This window comes from Dromaius novaehollandiae, chromosome 2, assembly GCF_036370855.1.
Source record: "Dromaius novaehollandiae isolate bDroNov1 chromosome 2, bDroNov1.hap1, whole genome shotgun sequence".
In the NCBI taxonomy this organism is placed as follows: Eukaryota; Metazoa; Chordata; class Aves; order Casuariiformes; family Dromaiidae; genus Dromaius; species Dromaius novaehollandiae.
This window is the reverse complement of record NC_088099.1, coordinates 68865500-68881616: the sequence shown is the minus strand read 5'-3', so window position 1 is coordinate 68881616 and position 16117 is coordinate 68865500. Positions and strand designations below refer to the sequence as shown.

Below are 16117 nucleotides of genomic sequence, written 5' to 3'. Positions count from 1 at the left end.
CCCTTTTTGTTTATACATTAATATTACATTGTCCTTCTCTCATCTCTTTTTTTTTTTCTTTTCTGCATGGGAAGTTTATTCATACTGGCATTTGTGCTGGATCTTGTTTGTTCAAAACACAAATCTTTAGGTTGTGTTTGAGCAGGTCACTAAACTAGCTGTCCTGAGCCTTCAGATTTCTGATCCAGAATACTGAGTACTTAAGGGGGTTGCCTCATGTGGAAGCAGCAGCAGCAGATACATTTAAACTCTGGATTTTTGTTTTCTTTTTCTTTTCGATGAAGGAGATTTCAGTTTGGCTTGCAATTATGTGAAAATGCCTTCAAATTCGTCTGTCAGTGCCCCTTTACGTTCTTAGGGTCACGTAAGAAAGTGATGTTGACTGTAGTTGAGCCTTGCGAACCTTTCCCGCCTTTGCCTGCTGTGGCATATTTTGAGGGAATGTTTTACTTCCTCAGTGTAGTCTCAGGCTTGAGTAACCACTCCAGGGCCTGGCTGTTTTTTTAATGCGTTTCTAAGCACCATGCATTACTTTCTTGCTTCTATTAGCCAGGCTTCCCCAAAGGCCTTTTTTGTCTTGATCATAGTATCAATTCATTAAATCTTTCGAAAATTTTTTCTTGTCAGATATATCTATCAGGGTGCAAACATTGAAGTTTTACCCAGTATTGTTGATCCAGATTGTTACAAGTAAAAAGTTGACCTACTCATTTTGTTAACTTATTCTTCTAACACATGTCCCTGTGCTTCTCTTTTATATTAAATATAGGGTGAAGAGAAGAAAGTATCTGAAAAGACTCTTCATGCCCCTGTGTCACCTTCTTCTGTACCTGATCATATGAAATGCAACATCCTTAAAGCTCAAGTGGAAGCTGCCTTTAGAGTGGGTGCCCAGGTAATCTGTGTTTGATATTTCCCCATTCTATTTTTGGCATGGGTTATACCAGTTTTCCAAAATAACATTGTTCCTGAGGAACCACATGATCTTGAGTATCCACATCAACGTAGCTTTTTTAACTTTATTACTTTAGATATATCTGAATGTGAAATGTTAATTTGTATATTGTTTTCTTATTTGTTCATGTGCCTTTTACTGAATTTCAAGTTGCTATTTTCGCTGCTAGATCTGTGTTTACAGCGGCTACATCATGCTTCAAAAACACCACAACAACTCTTACAATAATGTCATGCAACTGAAAACTACTGCTAGATGGCATGACTGTAATAAGGTAGTTTCCCAATCAAAGGTAAATCTAAGTGAAACCTCCAATACGGGATTCTTTTTAAATATAGTTGGTGGACAAAGGGTAAGGCCATTTGTGACAAAAGCAGAGATGAGAAGAATGCTTTAGGAACAAAAGCAGAGGCAGAAAGATTGGTATGACTCTTATCCCAAGTTCCTGTGGTATTCTTGTGTATACTATTCTCTTTGAATACAGACTGTGTTGGTGTTTCCATTGCTTTGTTTCTTTTCACAGTGACATATTAGGTCAAGTTGCCCTCCAAGAACTTCATTAATAATCATCTTTGTGTATTTGTTGTTCCCTGGCAGATCTTTCCTCTGAGAACTAGATTACATCTGGTCTAGCTAGACCTAAGGAAATATCAAAATGTGGTTGTTCTGACTGCCCTAGATTTCAAGAACAGAAACCATAAATTTGACAACATGTGGGGGAAGGAGGTTGGGTTTTTACTTTTTTGCTTAAAGCAGTTCTCACCTCTCTTTCTGAATTTTGTATTATATCAACCATGTTTTATGCAGCATGTTTCTTGTTTGCTTGTCCTTGGGTTTGCCCTTTCTTTTTCCTGTGTCTCTCTTCTACAGGATGTCATGGTATATTTCTCACATTTATATTTTCCCTTGAATATCCTTAATGATCCTATTTGACTGGATAGTTAGAGACTTGGAAGCAGTGTGTGCTTCTGCATTCATAGTATGGTATTACTAAGGCAAGATGCACTAAACATATGCATCTCTCAGTTCACCTGCCCTGCCCTTATTTTTCACCCTGAGGCTTTCCAAAGGAGAACATCCTGAGTCGCTTTTCCATGCGTGCCATAATTGTATCCTTTTGCTGCTGCTGTATTGTAAACGGGTTTCAGCAAAAGCTGAGCATCCCTTGTTTTCCTTTTTACCTGCATTGTTCCGCCCAAGGCTTTAGCAGTCAGGGTAGATTATGTATGTGTCTGTAGGTTTGGCCGCAACGAGAAAAGTCTTAAGGTTCTAGGGGGAAGGAGGGGAATGAAGACTGTTGCAGGATAGCGCATATTGTGGAAAAATCATTGCATAAGGTTCAGTTTGAAATCACTGAAGCTTTCAGTGCTAAAGAAGTATGCTGTAAGAGTGATAGCAGTAAGTTAGGATGTCACCTTAGTCTTGCAAATCCTCATTCAATTCCTTGCTTAGCCACAAAATTGCTTGTACAGCTAGGGAAGAGTTCTTCTGTACTTCAGCTCCTCTCCTGTCGAGTGTGGATGATTACACTTCCCAGATATACTGCAAAAATAAGTAGGCAGAAAGCAGGCGATGGTCAGCTGTTACAGTAAGAAGCTGTGGCTAAGTGAGTGCTGGGAGGGGTAAGCAAAAGATCAGTTGTAAAGGAATGAGTAGAAACACCATCTATCACCTCGAAACTGGTGCGGAGGCTGCGCAGGAGCGGGTTATCTCCTCTTGTCCCTCACCTCTTTGAAAAACTAGTTCAATACAGGTAGCTACGCTACTTCCAGTGACATCCCCCAAAGTCTGTGGTCTAACCTATACTTTAAGAAATGCTGTAGGCATCTCCACTATATGGTTACATGTAAAAGCATGAGAAAAATATTGATGCACTGCAGAATCGGATCCAAAATTGACAAACTGTTGCTTGAGATATTTGTAACAGCTCCCTCTTCTAAACAGAGGAAATATTTTCAATACCATATGCTACTAATATCACGATGTGACAAGTTTTTAAAGGTACCTCCTGTATTTGGTAGAACCAGAAGCTGTTTCTTGTTAATTCTCAAAATGGAGTGCAAGTTTACGAGCAAAGAAAGGAGCAAAACAAAGACTAGGACAGGAAATTTTCTGTAGTTGTCTTTCTTTGTAGCAACTAGACACCAACAGGAGAAGGAGCCTTAGAAAAGAATGGCGTTCATGGCCATGGAAACCATGGGTAAGAAACGTGAGAGACCCACATGCAGCTGTGGAGATCTTATGCCATGGTTTGCACCAGACATGCCCTAAAGTGTCTGTAGTTGTAGAGTAAACCAGCAGTATTTCACAGTACATCCTTCCAATGGCGCCACAGGGATCTGCCACCTTCTAGCTGACAGACTGCACATCACAGTTCCTACGTAATTAAGCACCAGAGGAGCGCCTAGCACTGGGTAGCAACTGACATCTTTTCTCTTCTTTTATTTTCTTTAATTCTTTTTATTCCCTATCAGAATCTCCATTTGAGAGGGAGTGGCATAAAGTAGCTATGAGGAGCTGCCAGAACACAAAAGATGGCTCTCCTTGGCGTTTAAAACCCCTTGGCAGCTGCCATGAGTCAGTGCCAATAGGCTGGGATGGATCCAAGGACTTGTTAGTATCACAAAGAGGCCATTTTGCCCAACAGTTCATGGCCCAGCTGATGGGGGGAAAGATATGAGCAGGTTTCAGTTTATATTTATATCCTTTGGCTCCAGGCAAATCCTAATTATCCTTAGAATTAAGTACTGGCTCCCGAGCAAATGTACAACTATCTCAGGGGGGCTTTTTCCCTTGGCGGGGAGGGTGCATTGTGTTCTAGTAGCCTGTCTTCTACAAGTGGTGTGTGTGTTCTCCCCCTGTTATCCAGGCTTTCCTAAATCCTTGGGCCCATGTAAGTCTATCAGGTTAGAATAGGAAAGGAATAGAGACCCTGTTTCTCATAGATTTCTATCTCAGCAAATTTTTCCTGCTTGGTTTGTGTGGTTTTTTTGTTTTGCTTTTTTAATTTTTGCATCTTTCTCTCTCTGGAGAGAAGGGAAGGGCTGGCTCATTTTTAAGATACATTTTTGCAAAGCAGCTAGTGCAAGTCAAACATAGAGATGACATTACCTCTTGCCCCACTGAACTTTTGACCAAATTTTGTGCACTATGGGTTGTTTGTCAGAGAGAAAAAATACGGAAAAAAGGTATTTGGGGGGAATTATTTGCAAAGTGCATGCAAAATCCATTTCCCCTTTGCTCAGTGAGAGGTGGATTCCCTGCTTACTACTCCAGGCCTCCTCTCTGATTGCAGAAGCTGTGCCTTCAAGCTTCCTTCCTAGCACTTGCTCAGGGTTTTTTGGGGTTTTTTTTTTGCCCTGCATTTTCTCTGGTGTTTTCATCTCCTCACCCTCAGCTCTATTAGACAATTTCCTACTCTCTGCTTCTGCTTCATCAGCCCCAAGGGAGACTCCTGGCTGACAAGGGGTGTCTTCTACTCAGCCAGGTTTCTGTCCTGGGACAACTGATTCTGCTGCCTTGACCCTCACCAAACAAAGGGACATTTACACTGAACAGAGGGACAGTCCCTCCTGCAGCCCCTTTCACACACTGACTTTCTTCCCAAGCTTATACACATGTAAATTTTTAGGCCAGCACTGATAGCCATCTCTCTTTTTCCTCCCTGTCCTAGAAGCAGGTATAGATCAATGATGATGGTTTAGTTTTGCTTTAAGTATTGCAGATATGCAAACCAGGATTCATATTACATGCAGGTAGCTTGTGATGTCAGGAGTTGGCTCAAGAAAAGGAGTGGACTGCAATACAAAAAGTGTCTCAGGATGTGCAAGGGTACAGTGTCATCCTCCAGCCTGTACTTACTTCATAGATGCAAGCCATGCCTGCAAGTGTGAATGAGACTGGAATCTATGCTTTACTTATGGTAAAAAGGTGCATAAGTCAGGTGACTCTCAGTGCTAGTCTTTCCTAGCTGCATGTCTGATGATTCTTTGCCTTTTTCGTTGTGCTGTCCCCTTAAGGAGGGATTCAGCTGCAAGGACTTGTCAGCTTCAAAGTCTGTGTGAATTTTTCACATATTTCTAGAAAAAATACACTGTCTATATGAGATGGGTCTTTGGTGCTTTATTCACTTAAGGGGATCTGGATTTAAACTCTAATCAGGTCATAAATGAAGATAGAGTAGGTGTAGGGAAGACACTTAAGCATTTATAATCTTATGCTGTCTGTCTTATAATGGGACTTAAATCCTTCTCAATTCCTTGGAGAAAGCTAAGAATAGCTTTCACTAGATGTTGACTTAAGTACCTTGAATGATCAGGATTGCCAACATTTTAATCTGTCTCCCCTTGGGAATTATATTTTGCTTGCTTCACTTTCCTTCTTTCCTCCCTCCCGTTACCTGTCCTTATTCATAGCACAAAGTGACTGCACAATTTGACTGTCTTAGTGTGGAGGTCAGAAGTGGAATAACACGGATTAAAACAGGTCCTGGCTGAGGTGTGCAAGCTGTGGGGGAAGCTTGCACAGGTCCTGTGTGCATGTTGCCTTGCTAAAGCTGTTGCTTTTAGCCACCCACTTGGATGAGCAATAAACTCACAGGCGAATTTGAGGCGAAGTAAAAAGAAGCAATTGTTAGGGGTACTCTCAGCACGCACAACAGCGAGCGTGCCATCACATCACTTATAATTGTTCTTAACAATGGAGTTTAAAAATGGCTCTGTTTCAAATTCTGTGTGTTCAGTCTCTAAAGGGAAACAGATTCGCTCAACTTTAAAAGTGAGACTACAGAAAATAAAGGGTGTGAGAGGTATAAAAACATGAGATTTGGAATGTGTGTGGGCCAGGTTGATCAATAGATGATACATGGCAGCTCATTATAAGTGTGTCAGCAATGATACCTCAAAGACAGGGAAGGAGCTGAGGAAATGAGATGGCAGCTTTGTTGAGATAAAGAAGGTGAGGGAGGATTTAGATAAACAGAAAGTGGGAAAAGAGAAATCTTTCATTTATTCCTTGGGACACGAGAGGCAAATTTGCCAGTGGTGTCACAAGACTATGACAACTCGTTGTTGATGCATCAGCTGTGTCTCCTAGCTGGCATGTGTGTAACTGCCAGGGTGTGATGACACATGTGTTGTTAGTGGTGGTGATGTCTAGGAGCCCTGTCATAGTCCAGGAAGCCCCACTGTGCTAGTACCTGTCCCTGTTCAGAGGGAGAAAAACAGAGAGTAGCCTGTTCCCGAGAGACGCAACCATTATGCTTTTTTGCCTGAAAGGACACGCTTGATGTATTAAATCGCCAGGGTAGGTACCTTGGCAGGGTGTTTTTCCCAGTGGTGTGTTGCTTAGCCTGTATTATCTACTGAGATCAGCCAGCAATCATGTGGCTGAAGAATGAGAGAAATGTTGGTGAACTGCTGAAAAATCTGGTATGCTTCAGGCCTCCTTAGCAGCTGCAGAGTGAGAAAAAGCCAAGACAGAGGAGTATTCCCAGATCACTGCAATGAGAGCCATTGCTTCTTTACCTTTGAAGACCATCGAAAATGAAAGCTCTGCTGCTTCTCCCTCCTTTCTGTGACTGGAAACTTTGTGAAATTGTTAAATAAGAGAGAGATCAAGAATTTCATGAGAGACTTCCTGCCGCTTTTCTTTCTCAGACAGGAACCTGACCCTCCCCCTTCACTGCAGTGATCAGATTCTTCAAGAAGTCTTTTTTGCTGATTCAGGATATTCCTGTTGTGGATCAGATGGGGTAAGAGCAGCACTGATGCCACTTGCGATGGAGGAGAGGAACAGAGTGCAATAGCTTTTGGAGATGCTTGCTCGAGATTTGGAGAACACAGCCTGTGTTGCCTCTGTCGGAGGTTCACTAGCCCAAAGTCCAGATTAAACATCTAAGAGGAAGTGGCAGCAGATACACTTTGAGGGCAGTGGCCAAATATTTGTGTTCTTCCTATGTTCTCTCATCTGATAGGCCCCATGCAACCAATTCTCATTTAGAGGTCCTGTTCCCCATCATCCTCTTCCTTCAGAAGAAAATAGAAAGGGCTGCTATTCACTAGGGAAATCCAGCGCTTGTGGGGCTGAATTTGTATGTGGGACTGCTCCCGTGGGCCAGAAAGCATTCCCACCTCTACTGAAAAGTTCAGCAGAAATCTGACATGGTGTCCCTGGAACATGTCCCTTCCCCTCTCTAAGACTCGAAAGGATGTACAGAGGGGTATGCATTTCACCAATCCTGCTGGGACAGCAGCAGCAGTTCTGGGTGCTGAGGAGTCGACCGAAAACTGGGCAACTGTCAGTATTGGACTAGCAAGCCTGTAGGGAGATTGCTTAGGCAACTGTGGTCAAAATTTGGTATTACTTAAATGCTTTTCTCTTCTTTGCATCTCTTGGTGAAACTAGTCTTTCTCAGCAATCACCTGTGAATAAAGCCTGTATGATAGCATTTCTGTCCAGGCAGATTTCTTGTCTCTAGTGTGATAAAGTAATGCTTTACCTTTGTTTCTAGCACTGAAGGTCTAATGGAAAGGTAATTGCATAAAAATTGGAATATTAGTAATTTTTTTTGCCCTAGAAAGGAGAATGGCATTATGTGGATGGACTATATGGATTAAAACCTTTTGTTTGTTTTGCAGTCTGGTAGCCAGAAGAGCTAGCTTGTTTCCCTTTTGCTAATTATTAAATGAATCTGATCCTCTATAAATGAAGTTTCTAGGTCCACCATGCCCTGAAGTCCCTTCCTCTCAGATCAGTGGCCTCTGGGTAAAAGAGGAATATGCCTTAGTTAAGGAAATCTGAGCAGCTCCATGTTGCCGGCTCTGTCCTTACACATCTCGGTGCTATACAGGTGATAAGGCTGTGCAGGGTGATGGAGCCTCTGCCTGGTTCTCCTTGTATGTTTCCCACCAGGTATCTGGTGCTAGCCTTGACCAAACTCCCTTTTTGGATTGGTGGAGGGCATCCTGCAGTGGTGACCCAGATCCTCACCCTACTGCATGAATTTGTTTTTGTGTTTTTAATGAACTCAGACCATCTGGGCATTGTACTGCTACAGTGTGCATGTGTTGAGTACAATTCTAACTCGTTTTACATTATGGATCAGGTCTTTTCAGTAAGGCTTAGGAAGTCCTTGTGTGGTTAGTGAGTGTGATTTGCTGAGTTAGGAGGAAAAATAGAAGCGATCTATTGTCACCTGATGACCTACCTCCTTCTGAAAAAAGGAAAAAAAACAACCTCCTCCCCACTGCCCCCCCCCCCCAAAAACAAGCAAACAAAGTAAGGGCAGTACAGTTCCTGATGTCTGAAGCTTTTTGCAGGTGTGATATTATCCTGTGTCTGTTCATCCATAGGCATGGAAGAGAAAAATAAGGCAGAGGAGGAGTATTATCCCATCCCCATTCATTTATATCTGCCAATGTGGACCCAAGTATTTGGCACCTAGTGTGCACTCTTGCATCACCTGAACTGTGAACAGCCTCTCTGTTTCTTCACGGGCTCCCTCTCTCCCTCCAGCTGAGAGTGAAACTACTTGCTCCCTGGTCAACAGTACTAATTTGTAGATACTGGAGTATTTCCTATTCTCTAAAGCATGAGTAGTAATGGAGAAAATTAATACAAAGAAAAGTTCCTCAGGATGCTGATCGTGCTGTTTAGGAATATAGCACTTTTTCAGAAGCTGGCTTAGCCTTCTAAAGCACGGAATGCAAAAGAATGTGATAATATAGTCTCAGAACCGAGAAGAAACTGAGGGTCAGTTATTAGGGACTAATACACCGAAGCCCTCTCAACGGGCTAATGAGGTCCTTGGCCTGTGGTGTTTAACTAGTTGGAATTTTAATCATTTCATTCACTGTTTCAGTTGCTGCAGTCCCTCCTCAAGCACTGTATTCTGTTTCCTATTGTTGTGTTCAAGAACATCTTAAAATTCAGTTCAATTAATTTGGTGAAAATTGGAATAAAGTAAAACTTACGGTTTTAAAAAACAGCCAATTTGACAAATAATAAGCAGCTAGCTTGTCAGGCTTAACAATAAAATATTGTTAAGATATCAGTGTGAAAGAAGAGACTGTGTATGAAGTTTCTGACAGCTGGATTCATGTTTTCACCTTCCAGAAACCCAACGGCTTTATAAAAAGCATCATAATCTTTGCAGAACAAAGAGATATTACTTCAGTGCTCATCTGTGCCAACAAAGAATGATTTTCAGTGCTTGCTTTTTCTCAGTGCCTTAAAAAAAACACTCTTTCCTTTTAAGAAAGCACTAGATTGTGCATAAATATTAGGCTAGACAGAGCTACTACAAGGCCAGAAAAAATGTTTTCTACAGCTGAGCTAAATTTCTTAAAATTATAAATCAACAGAAAATTGTACTCCCAGTCCTGAAATTATTCCTGGTATGATGCTAACATAGTGGAAAGCTTGGCTGTAAAACTTTTGGTGGCTGAGTTGCAGTGGTGGTGGTTGTGCCTCCCTTTTATCTGATTCTTTAGTGTTTAGAGCATTTGCCCAGGACTTAGGAAACCTCTGCCTGAGGGTGTTTAAATCCAACTATATAAGGGTGCTGTACTGGAGTGGAGCCTCTCCACTATCCACTGCTGGTCCTGTTCTCCCCTGTATAAAAAAAGCCTTCAGTAGGAGAGGGACGAGCCTGCCCACAAGGCTGAGAGAGTCCCCTCTGTCTTGATAAAGGTTTCAGTATCAATGGACAAGGTGGAACAACCTGAGCAGGAAGGGTTAAGGAGGGCCTTACCTCAAAATGTGCTCTAACTCATCACCTTGGGTACTTACATGAGCTGGAGTAGGCCCAGATTTGAATCCACTTTCTTCTAGATTCCAGATGGTTGCAGTTTAATTATCCCTACTGCCAGCTGTGTGTACAAGCCAGAACAGTACGTTTCCACCAGGGGTAATTCACTGGTAAATAGGTGACCCGGGAATGACGATGGGGCTTCTGTTTCATCTGGCACAAGGGGGACACAAGCCTAAAACTCTCACAACTTGGGGAAATGCTTCAAGGGCTGAGCATCCCTACTGAGGTTTTGTAGTTCATCATTAAAGTATAGAAGAAATTGAGCTCTTGATTTCCTTTCCTTTTCTTATGAGTACCCTCAAATGAAATACATTTTGTGTTGAATGGAAGGTCTTATGTAAAATCTACAGCAGTTTTACATGCCTGTTTTGAAGATGATGAGGCTGACACACGCTTAATTAAGTTTGATCTGAAACAATGTCCTTAAATTATCATGGCTCAGATGTTGAGCACTGAAAAATCACACTGTTGTCAGCCCATATCGTCTCCTTTCTCTCCATTTAGCAGAATGGAAATGTCAGAGCCTGACAAGTCCATTACTGGTCTGGAGGTACTCTTGTGTCTTCAGCCGGTATTTTCTATGACTCAGTTGAAGAGTATAATCTACTAACACCTGCCCAAATTGGGCATTTCCTGGGTTTCCTGGGTTGTGAAGGAATTTTCATGCAAGCTGTTTTGCAATAGTAGTATTTTCTATAGACAAATGGTATGGGAGAGACAGGGCTCTGTAATTTAGCAGAAAGCAGCAGTGGGTGAGACTTTCTGTGAATTGTACGTACAGTGTAACTGTATGTAGGGGTCCTGCTTTTCTATTAATTTTTCAAAGACTGAATGAAAAGCTGTGAGAGTTGGCATGATGCTTCTGATTAGGTTACATAAATATTTATTTTAATTAAAAGAACAACTCAACCATCAGTATGTTTGCTTTGGTTGTTTGTATTACTTCTGCTCAAATGCCTTCTGGAGGAAACACTGTTCCTTTCCTCCTTCTGCTTTATCGTAACCCAATCTCTTTCTGACACTATTGCTCTATAGATTGTACACTGTTGCTTATCAAAGTGAATGTCAACAGTAGGAGACAATAAAAGAATAACTGTGCTGCTTAAGTCTGTTCAGAATAGGCATTTTGAACATTGCATATTGCTTCAATACTTAGAGATTTTTTTTAATAGATAGGCAAAGAATTGTAAGTGTTTGGATGTTATACTAAACTTTGGCTCTTTCTTTCAACAGGCTGTGAAAGAAGAGACCTCTTTTGTAAATCTCAGTAAGACCTCCAGCCTGCAGGACCCTAATGTAAGGTCTGTTGCTTCTTGTTTGTAGGGAAAGCATCAAATAAGTACATAGTATAGTGTGGCATATTCCAAACATTGTCTACTACGTGTGTTCCAAATCTGTGTGCTCATGCCCAAGCTGCTGTGTAGTTCATCAACCAATGACCTGAGGAGACAGTGTCTGTCAGCAGGGTTCATCTCTTATGCACATGTGCCATATATACTTGAAGAATTAATAAAAGCTCAACTCTAAAAATCAGGTGTAGTGGCAGACTTGGAAAAGCCTGTGTAACAAATGTCAGTTTTCAGAATTTTTATTTCGGAGAAGTGCTAGGTGCTGCCTAAATTGGAATATTTTCCTGTTTGTGTTTTTCTGATTTCTGCAAATATTTTGTGTGGAAGAAAGTGCATTTGATATACAGCCTTCAGAAAAACAGTTCATTTGCATCTCTTACCAGGCAGGAGCGATTGCTTTGGATTGTACTTTTGTTCAGTTTATAGTGGATAGCAGTTTTCCTTTTGTGGGTGGCCATTTTGGAAGGACTTATTAAGTGGATTTAAATATTTTTTGAATGGCACAATATGCTCTCTTTTAGCAGGTATTTGGGGAGGAGGTTACTGCATGGAAATTTGGAAATCACCTGGCTCTAAATGTATGGTAGTGCCATTGTTTTGGACATCTCTGGTATCAGGTCACTCTGAGCAGAGTTTGAGAAAAAAATGATTCATTCAGAGCATGACAATCAAGTGGGCTGTTAATCAGCTAACTAGTCATCTCATTTTTTTAATTATAACTTTCTGATGATGACTTTTACAATGAAAAACAGATGTTTAAACATCTTGTAGGAAAGACTGTGTGGGGGAGGGACAAATTAAGTTTCCTAGGACCACTGAGAAAAATTCAGCAGGCATGTTACGTAGAGGCCTATTTCTTCATTTAATAGAAATGGGCTCATGTAATGTATTTGCCGCTGCACCTTTTGCTGGATTGCTGTCACTTCCAGAAGCGGTTCAGGAGAACCTGGTTCATAAAACCATATGTGATTTGGAGCATGGCTAAAGACTTGTTTTCCTCACTGACCCTTGCTGAGCTTTCCCATAACATCTGTAGAAAACCCTTACTATTTCACATTTTGTAATAGATTCTCTCCTCCTTCACTGTGCTGAGCTGTAAAGGAGTTGTGTGCTTTGTGAAGTTAGGTACTATTCAGCATGAGTAAGGTTGGCAACCTGGCCATAAAGCTGGCTTTACTGTTTTCTTTTGCATTCATCCAAGCTTATAAACTCATAAAAACCACCCTGAAGTTCTCGGTAGGCAGCAGTTGGGTGTATATTTGTCTAATATTTGTTTTTATCTGGTTTATGTCAAGCACTGTTTCTTCTACAGTCAGTTGTGCCCAAATTAAATTGTATTGTTTTATTTCTTTGTGCCTGTGCTCTGGAGGTGCAAATATACAAGTAATCAATGCTCAGAACAGAGCAATTTTAAGAGTCTGTATTCAGAACGTGGAGAATAATGCAAACCAAATGCAGAGTCTAACCATTCTTTTCCCTTCAAGTGGCTCCCTTTTCTGCAGTAACATGTGTCCCCTTACAGAGAGCCTGAATGTGACCTATTTGCCACTAAAGTCCTATGTAACCTTTACTTTGAGGACTTGGATGGACACAAATGACCCTTTGCTCAGTGGGAGTTACATCCGAGTAGAGTTAAGGGTTCATTAAGACTTGTCAAACAGATCACCCGGGAGCGTTTCTGTTCTTGAATTGAGAAGTACACAAGTATCCTTTGTGAAAAAGCCCTCCTTGGGGAATATAATTTTTGTTCCTGCAAGTACCCATGCAGGCATTCCTGCGAACATTTGTGCCAGTCAGCAGCACCTGTGTGAATGTTTGAGGAAGCAAACAAAATACTTGTTTGCTGAAATGTGTTTGCCAGTTGAAACCAGTATGTGTCACAGCTGTTTAACAATATTTTACTCTTCTCATGCAAGAGATTTATATCAGGGCAGTGCTGATCATTAACTGAAGCATGAATTGTTCGTAGGAGTAGGGAAATAGGAGGTCAGGAGGAAGAGCACTAGTGCTTGTTCGAGTGAAGAGCTGTGCTCTTTTCACCACTATCTTGTCTACTCTTCCATTGCCAGTCTGCAGATTACACTTCTAATGAATTAACTGCTTAGATATGGCCTCCAATCCCCCTGAGCAATTATTTTAACGTCTGCCATGGCAGACTCAATTTGGCTAACAACTGCTATAGCTCTTTGCAGAACTATTTCTGGTTCAACTAGTAATTACTCATATGTATGTGCAGTATAGCTGTTTTTGCCACAAGCAGGTCTCCAGTCATTTTACTGGGCATAGCCTCAGAATGGTGTGCGACAGTGTGTTTGTGTGAAGCCACTGTATATCAGACAGTTTATTCACCTGACTTCTGCGTGTGCTGTCAAACTGTGTATCTTTCTATATTCAGGTCCTTTAAATCGGGGGGGAGCCCTGTAGCTGATGCTGAAATGGCATTAATTCTTCAAGTTTCAGCAGGGAAAAGCTTCTGAAATCAGCTCTGTTGTTCCATGTGCAGGCTACAAGTGCAAGGCGGCTCTTCCTATTAATGGCTAACCTGTAGACGTCAGATGAAGCTGCAGGAGGGTGTGGGGCCACAGGAGAGCCCAGTTCGCTCTTCTCCCTGTTTTTGGAAAGCAGTGCTGTGCCTCTGTAGCTCTCCCTCCTCTGGCAAGGATTTTTTTTTTTTTTTCCTCACGGACTATTTTAAGTGCTTGATCCCCAGTTCAGTGAGGGGGGAAAAAGCTAATGACTCAGTCAGTCCAATACGTGCACTGTGTGCTAGCTCACACTCTGCAATTAAACCTGACATACTACACTGTGAACTGGGACGTGGGCACACGTCCCCGCCTTGCTGACTCTGCCGCTTTGCCAATAACGCCCAGCAGAGCCGCGGATCCAGTATAGGAAATTCTGCAGTTAACTCAGCTGGGTCCATGCGGGCTGCATGTGACAGTTCCCAGCTGGACAAAGTCGAACAAGAGCAACTACTGGGAGGGGAATTTCAAAAGCAGGTTAAGTAGGAAAGCTGCCAGCTTTCTTGGTAAGACACAGAAGAGAGGATCAGTTAGAAGTGTTGTTATTACAAGTGTATCGTAACACTTGAAAACATGCACCTGTTTTCATCAATACCCAAGTAATACATACACAGACATGCAGCCCAGCCATAGCTGCAGCGTAAGCTTTTTGGACAAGGTAAAACATAATGTATTGTTCTTCCTAGCAAATGTTAGGGTTAACATTATTCCAAATGGATTATGGAAAATAAATACATGGAAAAATCTGTTATTTATGCGTATTGTTAGCATTTTATACTGCTTGTATCAAATCAAGAAGAAATACAGCCAGTTTGCAGCTACCACCTTGCGTAGTGAGGCATGCTTTGGTAAGGCATGTAGCAACACGGTGCTTACACCGTGCATTTGTCTAGTTTGGAATGTACAGTGCCAGTCATTTGCAATGGTTTTTGACAGCATTTCTGTGGGGATGTCTTATGCTTAGAATGCTGAGTAAAATGTTACTCCTGACGTTACTGATGTTACTCCTTCAAATATCGAGCAGGTTTGGTGGGAGGCTGCAAAATGATCCACTCTGGCTGAATTTACTCCATATGATCAGGAAGGTTGAGAAGAAGCCATAGTAGCTCATGGTCTGTGTAGGAGATGAAGAATTTTGTGTGCTCTCAGAGATTCAGCTGTTCAGAAGAGAGTGAGCAGCACTCTTTGGGAAAGGCCAAGTCCACAGCTCCCAGGAGTTTCTGAAGGAGGCAGTGATCATGTTGGTCCTCTTCATGTACCCCCTAGGGGAATTCATCTTCCACTAGTGCTAGAAAAAACTTTCTAATAGATCATTTCCATCTTTAGTATGGTCAGGCAAAGACCAGTCGTGATGTCAGTTGGGCCAAGAGGGATTGTAAGGGAAAACACTGGCTCAGAAAATACTTCTGGAAACTTCCGCAAGCCTAATCATCTAACTCAGTGTGCAGTGGAAGTATTTGCGATTTGCCTGTAGTATCTAATTTAAATCTGATCTGAGACTACTGCAGGGTCTTACATACAGTTTTGCTAAGGCAAGGCTCTTACCTACCTCCAATTAGGAATTTTTATTCAATCCTTAGCTTTGAGAGATCAGAGTTCAGGCTGTCTACCAGAACATTTATGTAATGGAGCAAATGTCTTGTAGGAAATATAAAAAAAACCTTTGCAGCAAGTATAAAAATGAAAATTGCAGTCACACAATTGATTATCATATCTGCTCACTCTCCTCTTGGTCAGAAGCCTGGCCCATCTAGTAGTCAGGGATGCAGAGGTTTCTCTCATGCAGCATTTCAAGTGAATCTGAACCACTTTGTCACCTTTTATAAACTCCACCTATTGCTTAGTTTTAAACAGGTGAACTCTTGAACTTGCTTTCCAGAAATTTTCCACTTAATTGCCAGTCTGCTTCATTTGTTAAATGTGATAAATATATGGCTAACCACTGAACCCCGTCAAGAGAATTCCTTTTGTTGTTCCTTTCCTAATTTAGCACTTTGCCAGGCAGTAGCATCATTTCTACTACTTCTCTGATGTCTATACATAAAACTCTCTTGAAGACTCTCTTAAGTATCTGTTTTTTCTCTGGCTAAGACCATCTAATCATGCTGGCTAGGCCTATAGGATGTATATGTGTGTGATGTGCACACAGATTCATACATGTAGAGTTTGGCTATATTAGCATACAATTCTACACATTTCTTACATTCTTCTCTTCTTCCAATATGGCTGATTGTAATCCCTGGTGTAACTCTGCTGCACCGCCTTTGGGAATTCCAGTATATGGAGAATTAGGCTAAATTCATACAGATGGCAGGAATTACTGATACTTCGAAACCAGACAAAATACTCTCTGTCCTCAGGCACAGCCTATTTGCCAAGAAAGATTTTCATCTCGTGACAAACGAGCCAGTGGAAATGTTAGCAAAGGTGCCTAAAGTTGAACAAAATTTGGTAAGCAACTGAAGTCAAATTTTGTAAG

General features: G+C 41.6%; 1 protein-coding gene across 2 annotated transcripts in view; it reads left to right on the top strand.

The window, feature by feature from the left end:
• EPB41L4B (erythrocyte membrane protein band 4.1 like 4B) overlaps nucleotides 1–16117 on the top strand; it is a 181620-nt gene that overhangs the window by 122998 nt on the left and 42505 nt on the right. For both annotated transcript variants that reach the window (XM_026099883.2, XM_026099884.2), the window contains exons 19-20: nucleotides 770–895; nucleotides 11001–11068. In XM_026099883.2, the coding sequence (XP_025955668.1) occupies nucleotides 770–895; nucleotides 11001–11068 (194 nt within the window). The remainder of the gene's footprint in view (nucleotides 1–769; nucleotides 896–11000; nucleotides 11069–16117) is intronic.